At 50.3% G+C, this 17,707-nt stretch overlaps 1 protein-coding gene across 1 annotated transcript in view; it reads left to right on the top strand.

Annotated features, from left to right (window-relative positions):
- Window positions 1–339: 339 nt before the first annotated feature.
- Window positions 340–17,707, top strand: part of TBX19 (T-box transcription factor 19) — a 24,165-nt gene continuing 6,797 nt past the window's right edge. Inside the window, exons 1-5 of the mRNA XM_040451743.1 lie at window positions 340–2,572; window positions 10,385–10,649; window positions 12,282–12,416; window positions 15,416–15,477; window positions 16,626–16,787. Coding sequence (XP_040307677.1) covers window positions 2,370–2,572; window positions 10,385–10,649; window positions 12,282–12,416; window positions 15,416–15,477; window positions 16,626–16,787 — 827 coding nt within the window. The 5' untranslated portion in view covers window positions 340–2,369. The remainder of the gene's footprint in view (window positions 2,573–10,384; window positions 10,650–12,281; window positions 12,417–15,415; window positions 15,478–16,625; window positions 16,788–17,707) is intronic.

Raw genomic sequence — 17,707 nt, 5'->3', positions numbered from 1 at the left:
ATTAATGCGTCTATCAGTCGTCTCAGTGTTGCGCAGAAAAATGACATTTTGATTCCACTATCCAGCTGTACGTCTGCCCCCAGCCTTCCCCATCTCAGCACACGGCCGTGCTGTCTACTAATTATTCATCACGTACATGGTTCCTCACTCCCCCTCTGCCCCTCACAGAGTCCCTAGAGTTCTGTCCTATCTGCTCCTTTTTTTTTTAAATCTTTATTTATTTTTGAGAGAGAGAGAGAGCAGGGGAGGAACAGAGAGAGAGGGAGACACAGAATCCAAAGCAGGCTCCGGGCTCCGAGCCATCAGCACAGAGCCCAACGCGGGGCTCGAACCCACGGACCGCGAGATTGTGACCTGAGCTGAAGTCAGACGCTTAACCGACTGAGCCACCCCGGCGCCCCCGTCATATCTGCTTCTAAGATGTATCTGGAGTCCGTTCACATCTTTACGGCCACTGCCGCCACTCAGGCTGAGCCACCACCGCCTCTTGCCTGAACCGCTGTTAACAGCCTCCTAATCTCTTTACTTCAACCCTTGCCTTTGACTAGTCTGTTCGGTACAAATCAGACTTTGAAAAGTACAAAGCAAATCATGCTGCCTTCCTGCTTCATTCTGTCCGCGGGTTTCCTGTCTCACGTTGGATACCATCCGGTTCCTTGCCATAGTTTACGAGGCCCCTCTCGGAGCAAATCTTCCTCTACTCTCTCTGTAGCCCCCTTCCGGCCCCGCCTCCCACAGTTCTTCGACTGGCCCACCCCTGCCAGGAACCGCTTGGGGTTCCTCTGCCTGGAACTCTTCCCCGACTGTGTCCTTGGCATCTCGTTGGTTTCGGCAAGACTGTCTGCTCCTCCGAGGTTTTCCACACAACCCTCTCTAGTTAGGATCTTCCCCGCCTCGCTGGGTGCCACTACCCCACCCGTTACGCGGTCTGCATAGACTCGTCACCGCTGAGCATTTTTCATTTTCCGCATCAGGTTGTTAATTCCACGAAGGCGCAGGCTACTCGGCCTCATTTGTCGCTGGATGTGACGTGCCACCAGTATTTGGCACTTACTAGGCACTGAATGCGTTTTAAGTATCATCTTTACCCTGACTTTCTCTTCTCTTTTTTTGCTTTTATTTTCCCTTTAATCCTCTTTGGGTTGTAATGAGAGAGAAACTCCTAACCCCCGGGATCTACCCCTGGCCAGCTGTGTCCTTGCCCCCGCCTCCCCGGCTTGTACTGTGTGTCATGGGTAAAAGAAGCGTCTATTGGCGGTCTCTTCCCAGGGAAAATGGGGCTTCACCCCAGAATGCCAGATAGGTCGTGGGCCGTCTAAGAGGAAAGCCCGAGAGCCCTTGTGGAGCCCTTCTGGATCCTTCTGGATCCTTCTGGGTCCAAGTTGCTCTGCCTAGTAATGTCAACAGCTTATTTTCACTCACTGAGGGCAGTGCTTCCTTGGAGAGGATAATATGATGCTGAGTGAGTTTTTTTTCCTTCCTCTGGCTGGGGCTGGCCTCAACAAAACTCGGGCTTTGACTTCTAGGGAGGAAGGACGAGGTTTGGAGATCTGATTGCGGGAGGTGCTGGGGTCCTGTGTGTGCACAGGGTCCCGGAGGAGGGAGAGGAGCAGTAGGGGGTGCTCCGGGAGGAAGGGGGCCCTGGCTCTTTCCCCTTCCTCTGGATCTCTGACTGTTGAGTGGGTGGCACACAGAACATCTTCACTCACTCTTGGGTACGGCTGCCATATTCCCTGGCGTGGTGCCTTTGGCCTTTCGTGTGTGCTGTTCCATCCGGGGCTGGTAGATATCGGAGGGATTTGGGTTCCTGACTGTGGCAGGACAGCCTGCTTTGGCCTCAAGTTTGGCGATTCTCCCCAGGAGCTCTTTTCCTATAGGTACCACATGCCACGATTTATACACAAACATGATTTGCCTGATTGTCGCAGTCTGGGCCTGGAACAGTTTTAATTAATGGGAAAATGGTCCTCAAAACAGTGATTAGACCTCTTCAGGTACAACAAGATAAAAGCCTGATAATTTGGATGGAGTACTCTTCTTAAATGTCTATTCTATGCACAGCAGCCAATGGGAAAGCCAGGCTCTCTCCCACCTGATCCAATGAGTAATTAAGAGAGGGCTTTTTCTTCCTACCTCTCCCCGCCCTCTCCCTCCCCTTCCCCACTGAAGCTTAACAGGTTGGTGGTATAATTTGGAGACCTTAAGGGGTGTCATGCTAGGAGCTTAGGCGAGAGCCAAAGCATCTTCTCCCCAGCTCCCCAGGCATTGCCGGGCTGGGGTTTGAAAAGCAGGCAGGTGAGAGGAGGAAGGAGCTGGAAGCAGGCTCGAGGTAGGTCACGACGCTCCGCGGCCAAGTTTGAGAGGGGCCTATGGCCATGAGCAAGCTGGGCGCCCAGAAGACCAGTGATGGCACTGTTTCTCGGCTGCTCAACGTGGTAGAAAGTGAGCTTCAGGCAGGGAGGGAAAAAGGTGACCCTACGGAGAAGCAGCTTCAGATCATCCTGGAGGACGCGCCTCTCTGGCAGAGATTCAAGGAAGTCACTAACGAAATGATCGTGACCAAGAATGGCAGGTGAGTGGATCTGCGGCCCGGCCTGGGCTGCGGGGGGGCTTGGCGAGGGAGGTGAGACCCCCCGAAAATGGAAGAGGCTGCCGCTCTTCACTCAGAGGCAGCCGAGTCGGATTAAAATGCTCACGAGAAGAACAATCTCAGACGGCTTTCCCCCAGCCAGCTTGATTAATTTCCCGAGGTCAGAGAAGCAGAGGATGAAGTCACCTTGCATGCATTCTCCATGGAGAAATCCTGGGAAATTACCATAAGTGGGGGCCTTAGGGAAGTTAGTCGGGAGGTGATATTATGTTTTGACTGACTGCGTATCTTGGAGCCGACCTGAGCTCCACCTCCGTTCGGATAAGGTGAAAGTCAACTTTATTTGGAAGCCGGATGTTTCCTCTTAAGGGTAGCAAACTTGCCAGGGAATTGTGGACTTAGCTGAAGATCGGGAGCCAAAGGGCAAATTTCGTCTCACTGCCTGTCGCGACATCTGCTTCCTCGTGTGTGTTTGTGGTGAGGGTTCCTCTGAGATTGTGTATGTTTGTGGTGACAGGAGAACCAACGCAGGAATAGTTGCTGAAGCCATAACATACTGTCTGAGAAAAGAGAAGAGACCCGCTTTTTTTCCCATCGCCACAAACGAGAGATTAACAGAAACCGATCTCCGGTGGCATTTCTTGGATTCTATTAAATCCAGCCCTGCTAAGTGGCGGTCAGGGTAAGAGTGGGAGGTTTCACTTAAGCAGAGGAGATGCAAATATTTTGAAAGAAAATCTCTCTGCTCCCAGCTTGGCCAGACTGGCTCCCGAGAGTCAGACGATGCTCACAGAACCGTTGGTTCACAAGGTCAACAAGTACAAAAGTCAGAAAGCATTTTCGATATGCTCAGTTTCAGCAGAGCTCCAATTGTGGCCCTTCGGAGAAATGCTGGTAAGAGAGAAGAGTTGGGGCCAGCAGGACCTCTGGCAGGCTTCTGCCCTCGTGCAGAATGCCTCGGTCCCTGATGTCTTGCTTTCCTCTTTTTGAATGAAACGCACCATTCCTTGTCTACCTGGGAGAATTACGACACTGCCACGCGGGTGCCCCGTAATTTTGCAATTTGGGAATGGCTTCCACGTGCCTCTGTTCACCTAAATACTTTTTCTGCCTATGTAAAATCGGAAAATCTTCCCAAGTTTAAAGTCCTTTAATGTTAGCTATGTGAAAAAATAGCCTTTGTAGAAAAGTCTCGTGTCAGCCAACTCGGTTAGTCTTATCTGTGGAGGTCCTGCTGTCATTCCCCTTCCTCCAGTGAACTGAGTCATTTCTCAGGTTCTCTTAAAGGTCTCGGAACCCCTTAGGATCGAGATTCTTCCAGGAGACCGTTCCCCTTATACTTCCGATAAAGAAGGGAAGACACATGTCTAAGAAATTGACACGGTGGATGGTGAGTGAGCGTGGCCTATCTCGTATTTTCACAGGTTAGATTGTTAGCCACATCTTTTTTAAAAAAAAAATTTTTTTTTAACGTTTTTATTTATTTTTGGGACAGAGAGAGACAGAGCATGAACGGGGGAGGGGCAGAGAGAGAGGGAGACACAGAATCGGAAACAGGCTCCAGGCTCTGAGCCATCAGCCCAGAGCCTGACGCGGGGCTCAAACTCCCGGACCGCGAGATTGTGACCTGGCTGAAGTTGGACGCTTAACCGACTGCGCCACCCAGGCGCCCCATAGCCACATCTTAACGTTCTCGATACCAAACGATCGTTCTTGTTCCTGTCCCCTTGTCTTCCCTGCGTATCTCCTCTGTACCCCCGGCCTCTGCCTGCAGACCCGCTATCTCCAGATGCTTCATCCCTGCTTCCAGACCAACTCCTGAGCCCGGGGCACATGCCCCCGTGGCCCTTCTCTGTGCAGAAGACTGTTTCTGGTATTTAACACCCAGCTGTAGCCCTTTCCATTCCACATAGCCCACCTGCCCCCGTGGGCAGACTTTTGGGGGTCTAGAAGCTTCAGTGGGGGTAATCAGATAGCTCCTGTCCACTTGATGTCTCCTTGTTCTGTGTTAATAGCAAATTTTGAAATAACATAGGGTGGGCTGATGAAAGAATTCAGTATATATATATGTGTGTGTATGTGTGTGTGTGTGTGTGTGTGTGTGTGTGTGTGTGTGTATACACACACACACACACACACACACACACACACACAGAGGAGGCTTCTTTCTGACATTGATCAGAGGTAGTAAAGAAAGGACGTCCCCCTGGATTATCCCCAGAAACCGGGACCCTGATGGGTTTCATTCCTCCCTCCGTCTCTCCTGCCTCACTCTCTGTCCTTCCTTTTCTTCCCCTCCTCCCTTCCCCCTTCCCCCTTTCTAAATACAACTTTCAGTTTTCCCTCTTCAGTCGTCTTTCATCTACAACAGTAACAGTTATAACATCCCCCTAGAGCTCATTTGAATCATCTGTAGGGTGTGCAGCTTGACGAGTATTCTCTTTCATCTCAATCCTTGGAGACAGGAACTTCAATTTTTGGTCGGAGAAAACAACAACAACAACAACAACAACAACAACAACAACAACAACAACAGAACCCTTATTCCAGGCTTCCGAGGCAAATATACGAACTTGCCTGCGCCTCTTATTGTCTTTACTATACCGTCTTCACCTGAGTGGAAAAGGCCGTATTTCCCATGCATTTCCACGCAGTCAAATCATTTCGACTCAGTTCTGATTCGGTTTGCCTTGCACACGTTTTCAGAAACTGGAAGCATTTCAGATGTAATTGGTGTGCCCATGTGTTATAAACGAACAAGCGTGGGGAATCATTAAGTTGAATTTGCCAGTGATTAAGGGCAGCGAGCTGACCGTGCGAGAGGGGGGGAAACGGAGGCTGTGCATCAGGCGAAGCCACTTCCCTGCCCCGTAGCTCACGCACCGTTTCCCCCCAAAGTTCACAGTTAGGGGATCGTGGGTATTGGTGCCAGCTGCCTTCTGCTAACCAGGTTCCTTCTGCTGCTCTTAAGGCTGTTTACCGTCGCACAAGCCTCGACACGCGCGCGCGCACACCCACATCCTGACGGGTAGTTGACGAATCTCATAGTTCTGCGGTGAGAGCGGAAGGTGGATATTACCTTTCACCATCTCTGCTGTTCCCCACCTCCAACAGCTGCCCCCTGCCTTCCTGCCAACGTCACTCCTCGTAGCCTCCTTCGCAGCACTGGCCCTCAAGATCCGTTAGGAGAAGACAGAGGGAGGAACCGACCTCCTAGCAAAGCAGAGTTCACGGGCAAGGCCCAACCACCTGTGGTCCCTCAAGCATGGTTTTGGGGAATGCTTTCTCACCCTGCTGCATTTGCTTCTCGATTCCTCTCTCTCTCCGTCTCTCTCTCCCTCCCTCCCTCTCCCTCCTTCCCTCTGTCTTTCTCCCTGTCTTCCCCCTTCTTTCTGTCTCTCTCCTTCCCCCCCAACTCCCGAATTAGGGACCGACTTACATATTTCTCAGCTCCTCACCAACTCTGGGGCTCCTCTGTGGTGAGCCATACCTTGGAAACAGAAGGAGGAAAATCAACCAGATTAGAAGTGCAGTTCATCCTGGGCGCCTGGGTGGCTCAGTCAGTTAAGCGTCCGACTTCAGCTCAGGTCATGATCTCGCGGTGCGTGGGATCGAGCCCAGCGTCGGGCTCTGTGCTGACAGCTCGGAGGCTGGAGCCTGCTTCGGATTCTGTGTCTCCCTCTCTCTCTCTCTGCCCCTCCCCTGCTCACCCTCTGTCTGTCTCTCTCTCAAAAACTAAAGAAAACATTAAAAAAATAATAGTAAGAGGAATGACACTATGTTGTGCACCTGAAACTAGTGTTAGAGGCGTAAACTATACTTCAATTTAAGAAAAGGAGAGAGAAAAGGTGTGGTGAACGTACCAGAGGAGGAGGCAGTGGGGCAGAGTCAGAGGAGCACGGACATGTACCTCCTGAACCCCAAGTGCCCAATCTGTGAAATGGGCATGGCAACATTTACTTCTGTGGGGCAAAATGAGACGTGAGTGAGATGCACATACGTTAAGTCCCGGGTGCCGTAAAATTCCGTGTTTAGCTGCTGTCGCTGGAAAAACTGTCTTTCGTTAAGTCATCTCGTAAATCTTAAGGCAGAGTTATACGATCACACCATGGAGAGAACAGCCCGGCCACGTGCTGGAGCAGCCGTGTCCTTCCTCGCACTTTAGTGTGAGAAGATATGTTACGTGAGCATTTTTTTCTTTTTATTGCTTTCACACGTACCGCGTATCCTTACTGAGAAAACTTCCGGTGCTTTCTAACTTTGTGTGTGAAACGACAGTGATCCACATTTAATTCCTGAGTTTTCTTGAAAAACCCAAACCCAAACCCAAACTTCAGCATTTCAGAGAAAGCAAACGACCAGGAACCAGACCATCTCTTCTCTGTGTATGTCATGCAAACAAGCCAGGCTCCTGGCTGTCAAAGTGACCCAATCTGACCCCTACGATCATTTCTGATGCCCACTTTTGTGATTCTTTGCAAATGACATTTGTGTTTTCAGGAGGTTTCTGCTTTCTTTTTCTTTCTTTCTTTCTTTCTTTCTTTCTTTCTTTCTTTCTTTCAAGTTCATTTATTTTGAGAGAGAGACAAACCGTGAGCACGGGAGGGGCAGAGAGAGAGGGAGAGAGACAGAATCCCAAGCAGGCTCTGTACCAGCAGCACAGAGCCTGACACGGGGCTCAAACTCACAAACCACGAGATCGTGGCCTGAGTTGAAACCAAGAGTTAGACGCTTAACCAACTGAGCCACCCAGGTGCCCCGGGGCTTCGTTTTCTGTACGTGGCCAGGATTATTAAAATAACGGAAAACATTAAAATGTATTGCGAAAGGGAATAGTTCAGTCTGATATGAGAGAATAGATGAAATCCTTCTGTCGGAGAAAAAGCAAAAGGGGGGGCGCCCGGGTGGCTCAGTCGGTTAAGCAGCCCACTTCGGCTCAGGTCATGATATCACAGTTCGTGGGTTCGTGCCCCGTGTTGGGCTCTGTGCTGACAGCTCAGAACCTGGAGCCTGCTTCGGATTCTGTCTCCCCCTCTCTCTGCCCCTCCTCCTCTCATGCTCTGTCTCTCTCTCAAAAATATAAATAAAACATTAAAAAAAAAAAAAAAGAAAAAGAATGTGCAAATGGAAGAATTTAGATGACACAGGGAGCCTCCCGAGGGGAGAATCCTCATTTTCCTTATCATGAAAGTCTCATCATTAATGGAGAGGAGAGACAGGTGAGTAACGCCGTGTTCAGGCAGGATCTGGATTCGAGGTGCATCATCTGATGCATTTTTGCCTAGAAACTTCTTTTAACTCACATACTTGTCATAACCTCCTATTTAGATTTTGTCTCCTTGTGCCCACCAAGACAGAGGGAAGGGAGAAACAGTTCTGCTGGGAGCCGGGGGAAGGAGGAAACCTTTAGCATTTCCCACTCGTGATGCCAAGGCCAGGGTCTCTGGGCAAATAACTGTGATCCTGCTGGAGAATAAAAACTGTGGTGGTGTAAGTTATTAGTTTGCTCTTTTTTTTTGTTTTGTTTTGGAAAAAGAATTCCTATGCTATCGAATTCATCCTTTGTAGAGTATACAATTCATTAGTTTTTAGAATAGTCAGCCATCACCGCTATCTAATTCCAGAACATTGTTCTCACCCCTAAAAAGGAACCCAGAGCCATCAGCAGTCACTCCTCTGTTCTGCCCAGACTTCTTCTCTCCAGAGAGAAAGGCGGAGGGAACTGGCATCTGTCAGCCAGGCAGAAGGGAGGTGGAGCTGGTGTCCCGCGCATCCGACGCTTGCAAAGCACTCACTAGGCGCCAGGCCTTAGAATGAGCACTTTGGTGAATTAGCTCGTGGAGTTCTTGCCCCCCGTGGACAAGGCTGGGGTGAGTGTGCTTGGAGAACAACTTCAGGAAGGGCGGGAGACGGAACCAAGATCGCTCTTCCGTCCGGCCTCTCGGAGGGACTGCGGAATCCTTACCGAGTCCCGGACCAGAGACACGAACCAGGCTCTGTGTTCCGCCGCAAGGAGATGGGAACTGGTCTCTGAGGCAGGGGTCTGAAAGCAGACCCCACCACCGCCAGCTGGAAGACCAAGTTGAAAGAGGAGCCAGGAAAGGAAATGCCGAGGGAAGATAATTCTGATCTATGTCCAGATTGCTCAGGAAGCCCTTGTAATGTCAGCTCAGGAGACAGGGAGCCTGCACGGCTTGAGTCTGTCTCTGGGTCCGTCCCTTGTCATCTGCCTGTCAGGTCCCTTTTCTTTTCTTTTCTTTTCTTTTCTTTTCTTTTCTTTTCTTTTAAGTTTATTTATTTATTTCGAGAGAGAGAGAGAGAGAGAGAGAGTAGAGGAGGGGCAAAGAGAGAGGGAGAGAGAATCCCAAGCAGGGCCCGACGCGGGGCTCGAACTCACGAACCGTGAGATCATGACCTGGGCTGAAATTAAGAGTCAGATGCTTAACTGACTGGGCCAGCCAGGCGCCCCTCCTTCGTTGTTGTCTTCAAAGCCAAAGATGCTTTGAAGCTAAGTACCACTTCAGCTTTAATGTTCCTGTGATGCACCCGGGGCTTTGGGAAAAGTGGGTCTGGAGTGAGGTCGGAGGTTCCGCATTTCTGATGAGCTTCCAGGTGATTCTGGTGCTGCTGGGTTGGGGACCGCTTTGGGTAGCAAGTGTCCAGACTCTCGGTTATTAGCTTCTCAATGTGGAGATTCGGATTTCAAAAGACATGTTCACAATACGATGACGTCTGGGGCCATCAGGTGGTGGAGGGGGCATGTCCGGAAACCAGGTCTTTTGAGGATAGATTAGAGCGACTTAGGACATTCGGTGAAGGAAAAACAAACCAGAGAGAGGGAGAAGCCAAGCGAGGTAGCCTCTCTACACATGTGAGAGCACATTTGCTGGCATCGTTCTAGAGGGTGGAAGAAGGACCGAGGACTCCAGATCGGTGCGTCTCCGAGTACATCCCTTGAACACAAATTCGCACAAAATGCTCAGTGAAAGGATGGTCCCGCTGTCCTATAAGTTCCATGTGTGCACAGTCCTCATCTGCTCGGAGGTTTATCGTGCACATTCGTATATTAAAGGCTCTGAGAAGTCACGCAGGGAAGGAACTGGTCTAGCTCTGTAGAGCCAAGCGTTCCCTCACTTATTTTTACCATGAAACCACGTTTTCGCCATTCAATGCTATTGCTGTCATTCAGAGCTAGTGTTCTCTGTGACAGGGGAAGGACTGGTTTGTGGCCTTAATGGAAGAACTGATGTGTGCCCGGAGGAAGTCTTTGAAGAAAGGACTTCGTGAGGATGTGGCATGTGATGATATGCTTTGGGCTTCAGGGTCCTCTGTCAAATGACTAGATTAATGGTTTTCAGACTTTAAAACGGACCACAGTGGTTTTCAGTAAAACCCATATATCTATACAGATATAGACATATTTAACTCTATTTATTTTGAGAGCGAGAATGCATGGGGGGAGGGGCCGAGAGAGAGGGAGAGAGAGAATCCCAAGTAGGCTCCCCGTTGTTAGCCTAGAGCCCAACACGGGGTTCGATATCATGTAACCTGAGCCAAAATCGAGAGTCCGACACTGAACTGAGCTCCCCAGGCGCGCCCCTAAAACCCCAGTCTAAAATGCATTTGTAAAAAAAGAGGCTCTGGAATGGGGGGCTGCTGTCCTGGGGCACTCTCTGTACCCCGAGGCTCTCCACGGAAGGTCTCCGCGCAGTGGAGAGACGGCCGGACCAGGCGAAGGGTGGCCCGAACCCGCCGCCATCCCCCCTGTGACTCAGTTTCTGCCTCTTCTTTTAGACGGATGTTCCCCGTCCTAAAGATCAGTGTCACGGGCCTGGACCCCAATGCCATGTACTCCCTCCTGCTGGACTTCGTCCCAACGGACAGTCACCGCTGGAAGTATGTCAACGGGGAATGGGTGCCCGCGGGCAAGCCAGAGGTCTCCAGCCACAGCTGCGTCTACATCCACCCGGACTCCCCCAACTTTGGGGCCCACTGGATGAAAGCTCCCATCTCCTTCAGCAAAGTGAAACTGACAAACAAGCTCAATGGAGGAGGGCAGGTAAGATCTGGTCGCCTGATCGCCTGGCCCCCCGACCGCCCCACACCACCAATCAAGAAATATCAAGGGTGCATTTAGGCAATTAGAGGGGTCCTCACCGGCCTCTTCTCCCATGGAAGCCAATTATTCCCCGGAGTCCAAATGTGAACAGGAATAAACAGCTCTTAATTGGTGCTTTCAGTTTTTAATGGACTTCCTGATGTTAAGAGAGAGGGAGAGAGCGCGGTAGTTTACTTAATCATCGAGGGCCCTTTCAGAGTTTTGTCTTGTGTGGGGCTTTTTACCCAGCCCCCCGGAGAAGGAGATGGTTGTGGGTACCAGGGTTTTGTTGTTCTCTCCCCTCTGTTTTGGTGTAAGTGGCATGTTGGCAATAGACAAATGCCTTAATAAAAAGCGGCTCCCAAATGAAATAATTGCTACCTCCGCTCGGGCATGATGATAATTGTCAATAGAATATTGAATCCGCTTTGGGTTTTCAGAACAACAAACACACCTTAAAGAAGGAAGGTTTTATTTAAGGTCTCCAATTAGAGTAAACACGAATTTGGGGCTTTTTCCTCCTTTGTTTTCTCTGGCAGGATGGCGGATACTAGCGTAATGTGTAAGGTTGTGATTTATGTTATAAAATGTAGACCGTTTGGGGGGGGCAGCGTGGGGGAACTCTGTAGGCTGTTCAGAGCTGGAGCTGGGAGGCGAGGCCCTCGCCCCTTTTTCCTGTTGTCGGCCTCTCAGCCCTCCATCTCTGTGGCCTCTTCTGATCCCCATGTTTAACCACCCGGGACACGGGAGTTGACGTTTTAGGAGGAGGAGGTGACCCACCCAAGCCTGGGCAATAGTCAGAAGGTTTCAGTTCTTTATTAAAACAGGAAATTGAAAAGCGGCCTGTTCTTGCCTCCCACATGTCACAACCGAAGACTTTTTCTTTCTTTTTCTTTTAACTTTGTTTATTTTGAGAGAGAGGCAGAGAGAGAGAGAGAAAGGAAGAAAGAATCTCACACAGGCTCTGCACTGTCAGTGCAGTGGGGCTCGAACTCACGAACCCTGAGATCATGACCCGAGCCCAAAAAACGTGAGTCAGAAGGTTAACCGACTGAGCCGCCCAGGCTCCCCCACGACTTAAGCCTTTTAAGAAGGCTTCTGTGTGAATCGCAGAGTGGGTGCTAGGTAACCGTTAGACGTCAGACATCCTTACTCTTTAGCTAGTCGCTCGCAAAAGGCAGCCACGTCAGCATTTTGAGATGTCAGGATTCCTCATATGGAGAAAAACAGTATGTTTTAATGGATCGAAATCCACATTGTTGTTCTGAAAATAGGGAGAGAGCGAGAGAGAGAGAAAAGGAAGGCATGATGTTGGCAGAGAACTGAACGCTTTAGAACTTTCTGGCAATCCTAGCATAAGCTCTCATTTCATGCTCCCTGGGAGCTTCTGAATAACAACCCCCCCCCCCCCCCCGCCATTCAGTTCTCAGACAAGGGAATCGTGTGGTGGCAGCTCCGGTGACCCGGATTCAAAACGTGTGGCCCTGACCGGGCTTGGGTGCCCAGCCTGGGACCAACCAAAGGGGTCCCTATTGCCTGTGCTACACCAGGCTCTGCATGGCTTCTCCTTCTCTTCCTCTCCCACCTCAACAGATAATGTTGAATTCTCTGCATAAATACGAACCTCAGGTTCACATAGTGCGCGTCGGAGGTGCCCATCGAATGGTGATGAACTGCTCCTTCCCAGAAACCCAGTTCATAGCCGTGACCGCCTATCAGAACGAGGAGGTGAGTGTGCACAGGCGCGTGCCTGGGCGGCTGTCCCCTGGAAGAGGGTGGGGGATGGGGACCAAGCGTGGGTGAGAGGTGGGTTTCTGGGATTCACCGGTGAATCTAGCAGAGCTAGAGTCCGGAACACCCCAGCGGAGATGAAGTTGAGCAGGAAGAAGCCCCTCTCCACTCCCTCTTGCCCGTTGGCCAAAGGCCTGCCATCCTTGCTCTCCTGGTGCACCGTTGTGCACTGCGTTAAAACCAGCAGACCCAGGAGTCTTTGTATTCTGGGCCCGGTGAGCGCTCGGCCCAGAGCTGGTGCTCAGAGCTGGGTGGTCTCCTGCTCCAGGAGCGGGTCTGTGAGAGCCGATCCCTGCACGCCCGCCTCCGGCTTGGGTTAGGCTCCCTGTCCTGTTGGCTCGCGCTGAGCACACTGAGGTCTTTCCTGCCCCACAGGAGCCGCTGGCGCTTTGAGCCGAGGAGGCAGAACCTGGCCTCTGTGGATTAGTTTGGGCACAGGACGTTTGGGTCCGGGTGCACCTTCTAGGGCTTTCCAGGTCTGTGTGTCATCGGAGGGTCTGGGGGCGGGTTAGATCCTTTCTGACTAAACTTAAAAAAAAAACGAACACTTTTTGTAAGTAATACAGGTTCATTACAGAAACTTCCCACAATAAATACATAGTGCAGAACTACCTTCAGTGAAAATTACAAACAAAAGGTAAAAATGTATTCTTTCCCTCCTGCCTTTTGAATCCAACTCCCCAAGGCCGCCACAAATAACAGCTTAAAGTGTGTGTCTTCCCCCCACACGTATTCTCTGTATATATAAATATATGAGAATATAGACTTACATAAGTTGGCTAATGAAGTACAATATTGGTCTGAAAATTTCTTTTTATTTCCCATTTAGCCGTATATTATGGATATCTTTCTATGTGATTAGGTTCAGGCATATCTCTTTTTCTGAAGTGCCTGCAGAGGATATATGGTCTTTCGGGCAATCAGCTCCCCAGGGTGGCTATTAGGTTGTTTACAGGTGTTTTGTTTGCTCTGACCCGTGATGCTGCAGAGAATATCCCAGTATCTCCGCCCCCGCTGTTTGCTTGCATGGATGAACATCTAGAAATGGAATTCTCTGTCAAGGAGGGGGTGGGTTGAGAATCGTGGGACATCACCCAATTACCTCCCCCAGAGAGCCCACGCCTCTGCAACCCTCCCCCGGTTCCCGACACGGGTGATGATCAGCCCTTTTCAGTTTTGATAACCTGATAGGTGAAACAAAACAAAACAGAACAACCCCTAAGTATCTTATTGCTGCTTTAAGCTGTAGATCTTTATTTGGAAGCTTTAAAAGATTTGGAGCTCCCCCTTCCCCGACCCCCCGCCCAGCCGATGGAGTCAGAATCTCCAGGGTTGGTGCCCCGAATCTGTAGTTTTTAAAGTCTCCCTAAAGGATTCTGATGATGAGCGTTGGGATTTGGAAACGGCTACCTTAGTGCCTCGAGGTGAAAGTGAATTGTAGGTCTAACTCCCATCACAGACGTGCAGAGAAAACGTAATTTCATTTCTGTAAGTCGTCTGGCCTCTTGGCCGAGTGCCTCCAAGCAGTTAAATATTAGATCATTTAACTATTAGATCATTTAAACAGGCCCTCAGGTGGTGCTGACCGTAGGCTAAAACAGGCTTGTGTTCTAGACGGCCTTCCCTGCCCTGCTTCTCTCCTTATGGTGGAGTCTGGGTCTTTGAGGGGAGGGTGTGGCTTTTGCGACTCTAGAGAGTGGGGAGGGGGTGTTGGGGACTAAGCCCTAGCCGCTTCCGTCTCCACGGCGATGCCCCTGCCCACTTACTCCCACCTGCTCCCTTAGTCAGGCTGCCTGCTGGGTGGGTGCTAGAGAGTCCCCTCCGGACCACCAGCCTGGCTAAGGCCACCCCTCCGGCAAGCTCCCCAGCCTCATGCTGTGTTTCAACCTTGATTTCCCCCACTGGGAATCAAGCCCAGGAAACCCCACCTTAGAGCCTCCCTCTACCACCAACACTTTCCAGCCAAATGGGTGTAGATGCACCCTGAGAGGGGAGCGTGCACCTGGGGGTGCATGCCAGGTCTCCCTATGCACCCGAACACCCCCCCTTCTCTCCCCACGCCCCCCCCTCCCCCCGGGTTTAGGCCAGGAGAAAGACCAGGTCACTCGCATCAGGCTCTGTGGCTTTCCTCCCTCTTCTGATTTCTTCCGCATTCCCGGGGCCAGAAAGAGGCGTGCTTTTATTTCACTTTTCTTCCTTCCCCCAGGCCCTTGCTGCAGCGAACATTCTTTCCAACGCTTATTCGTTCAGCAAAATATTTGTTGAGTCTTAGTACCTGCTGGGACTACTGTGATGGGCATCACAGATGTGTGCACCGCCCTCAAATCACTTACACTCAGGTCACGAGAGCACACATGCGTCATATACACGTTTATGTACGTCCGGGGGCTCTGAAGAAAAAGGACGCCCGCGAAGGCCCGCGGGTTGGCACGAAGGCGGGTGGGAGTGAGAATCTGTGTTTGTGTGAACATGAACGTGGCCCAAGGAGTAAGTGATCCCCGAAGACTTATGGAGTGACATTGGGCCGTACTCTCTGGGTGAGGGGGAACCACTCCGACTGTGTTCCCAGGGACTAGAAAACTGACATGGGGATGTTTTGGGGGGGGGGTGTTCAATTAAAAAAAAAAAGGATGAATAAATAAAAGAGGACATGGCAGGTTTAGCACATCAGGCTTTGCTCCTTTCTAATTTTGTCCTTCCCTTGCTCGCTTTTGCTGCGTTTGCCTTTTTCGCTGCAGCCACAATACAGCATCCTTTGTCAGGAACGCTGTACTAGTAATTTCGTGCCGAAGGAAGCAAAGAAACGCGGACAGGGAGAAAAGGGAAGAGGGGGAATCCTTCCGATTGGACAGAAATTCACAGGTGGAGATACAGGGTTCTGTCTGTTCGTAACGTGTTCCGCTTTCACTAACGCTTCTTGTCTTTGTAAACGCAAGATAACAGCTCTCAAAATCAAGTACAACCCTTTTGCCAAAGCCTTCTTGGACGCCAAGGAGAGGTGAGTAGAGAAATTGCAGCGAAATCTTGCGGGTTGGCTTCTGCAAATGTGAGATTGATGACAGGGTGATCTTGAAAGGACACACTCCCTTTGATAGAAAGAGGTTTGCAACATTCAATTCGATCTTCAACAAAATCCTCACAATTCAACAAGTTCCTAATTATCTGTCCCTTAAGCAGGGCTCCAGGGGAACCTCATAACTGGCAATGTTTTGTCAGCTCCGTTTTACTACCAGTTCTCGAAAGTAGCACAGGCACGTTTAAGAAAACATAGTTAAGTGATTCGGATTTTTAATAATTCACTCCTCCCCTCCTCCGATTATCTCTGAGTAGTATGGTTTCAATTTTTTTTTTTTTTTTTTTTAAACTGCGTGGAGCCTAGGAGAGGTGAGTGATTCATACAGGTAGCTCATAAAGGAGAGAACTTTTGAGAGAAGAACGTTCAGAGACTTCTGGGATCGTGAATGGTCACTTTAGGCCAGTGGCTGTACGTACATCTTTGCGTTTTTCCTTTCCATTCTAGGGAAAAAAAGAAAAAAAAATAGTGCTTATCATTGACTTCTATCAAAGGACTTTGTCCGTCCTGTCAATATTTGATTTAATGTAATTTCAGAAAACCAAAGGCCTAAAAAAATAAAAAAAAATCTGATGTGTGAGATAACAGAACTTTGAATATGCGGTCCTGACTTGGAGTCCTAGCTTTGCCGTTTCCTGGCTGTGTGACCTTACATAAGTCACTTTACCTCTCTGACGTTCACTATTTAAATCTGTAAAATTGGCATAGGAATATTCCGGGCCCCCCCCCCGGGGGGAGCGGGGGGGGGAGCATATCACAGATGTGTTTGTGTCCCGAAGTCCTATGCAAATCCTAGCTGTTGCTATTGCTCGAATTTCGCCAGGCGGGAGCAGTGACCCCACATCAGTGAGATCAGACTAAATAGGGATAGCTATAAATATGGCAAGCTGGAGTCACATGAACTTGAAATTCAAAGAGGAATTGCACATTAGATAAAGTATCCTGGAGGAAGAAGCGGGGGAGAGATTCGAGATGAAAGATACAGAGTGCTTTGCAGAGAGAATATGGGGTAGATTTTCCGCAGGACTTGTAGAATACGCTGGATGGCCATGGTGTACTTTCCTCTCTTTCAGGAATCACCTAAAAGACATTCCGGAAGCTGTCTCTGAGAGCCAGCACGTGGCCTATTCTCACTGTGAGTTGGGTGGACAGTGGGTGGGACATGCCTGGGGTGGGGGTGGGGGGGGCGGGAAACACTGGAGCCACCCCACCCAGACTGCACTCGGACCCCACCTGTTGTGTTCCAAAGCTTCTTTCAAGACTCCACAGGTTGTTTCTTCCACTCAAGACATGTGTATGCCCTTTCCAGAATTCCCAGAGAGAACTGGTGTTCCTGGGGGACTGGACTGAAACTTAGGCAGGAGATAGGCATGGGGTGATGGATTTCTCAGACTCAAGTTTTCACCTCCCAGAGGCTCAGGACTGTCTCCTCCGTCTCCACTCTGCACCCCACACCCTTGTCAGTCTGGCCTGGATTGCCCCTGTTCTTAGTGTTTGCCCATTTTTGTGTTGGTCACCACTGCAGCGTTTCCCTTGCACATGTGGGGGAGACTGGGGAGGCTGACAGGAAAGCCATAGGGCGAGGTGAGTGATATGCCACTGGGGGCTGGGCGTCCCTAACAGGGCACTGGCCTCCCCATGTCTGGATGGCATGGGAGGAGGGGAGGAAGCCCCCTAAAGCTGCAGCAGAATCCCAGGTGAGTGAGGTCAGAGCAGAAAGTTAACCCTGGTGTCGGAGACGCTCTAATGTGAATTGTGGGGGTTTGCTCGGGTCCAGCTGGGGGTGGGGGGCCCTCTACTCGCTCGGTCCCCTGCGCCTCTGCACATGCACACTGTGGAGCAGCAATATCGTGCATCAAAGGGAGGAGCTCTCAGAAAAACACTTTTTAAAGGGAGCTGGAATAACAGGCCTTGTGTATAGTACCTGCTTGTGAAACCGCATCTTTTCCAAGCTCACACGTTACGGTCTTCTCAGCGAGCTTCTTCAGGTGTGTCCCTTAATGTGGCAAACCAAGGGGGCAGGAGTCCAGTTCAGGGTGACCACATGCCTGGTTTTGCCCACTGGACAGCTGCATCAGACAAACTTTTCTTTTTTCTTTTTTCTTTTTTCTTTTTTCTTTTTTCTTCCTTCCTTTCTTTCTTTCTTTCTTTCTTT

Source organism: Herpailurus yagouaroundi, unplaced genomic scaffold (assembly GCF_014898765.1).
Source record: "Herpailurus yagouaroundi ecotype Mexico unplaced genomic scaffold, PumYag 205, whole genome shotgun sequence".
Lineage (NCBI taxonomy): Eukaryota > Metazoa > Chordata > Mammalia > Carnivora > Felidae > Herpailurus > Herpailurus yagouaroundi.
Note: the sequence above shows the minus strand (reverse complement) of the source record. Positions and strands in the feature narration are given on the sequence as shown.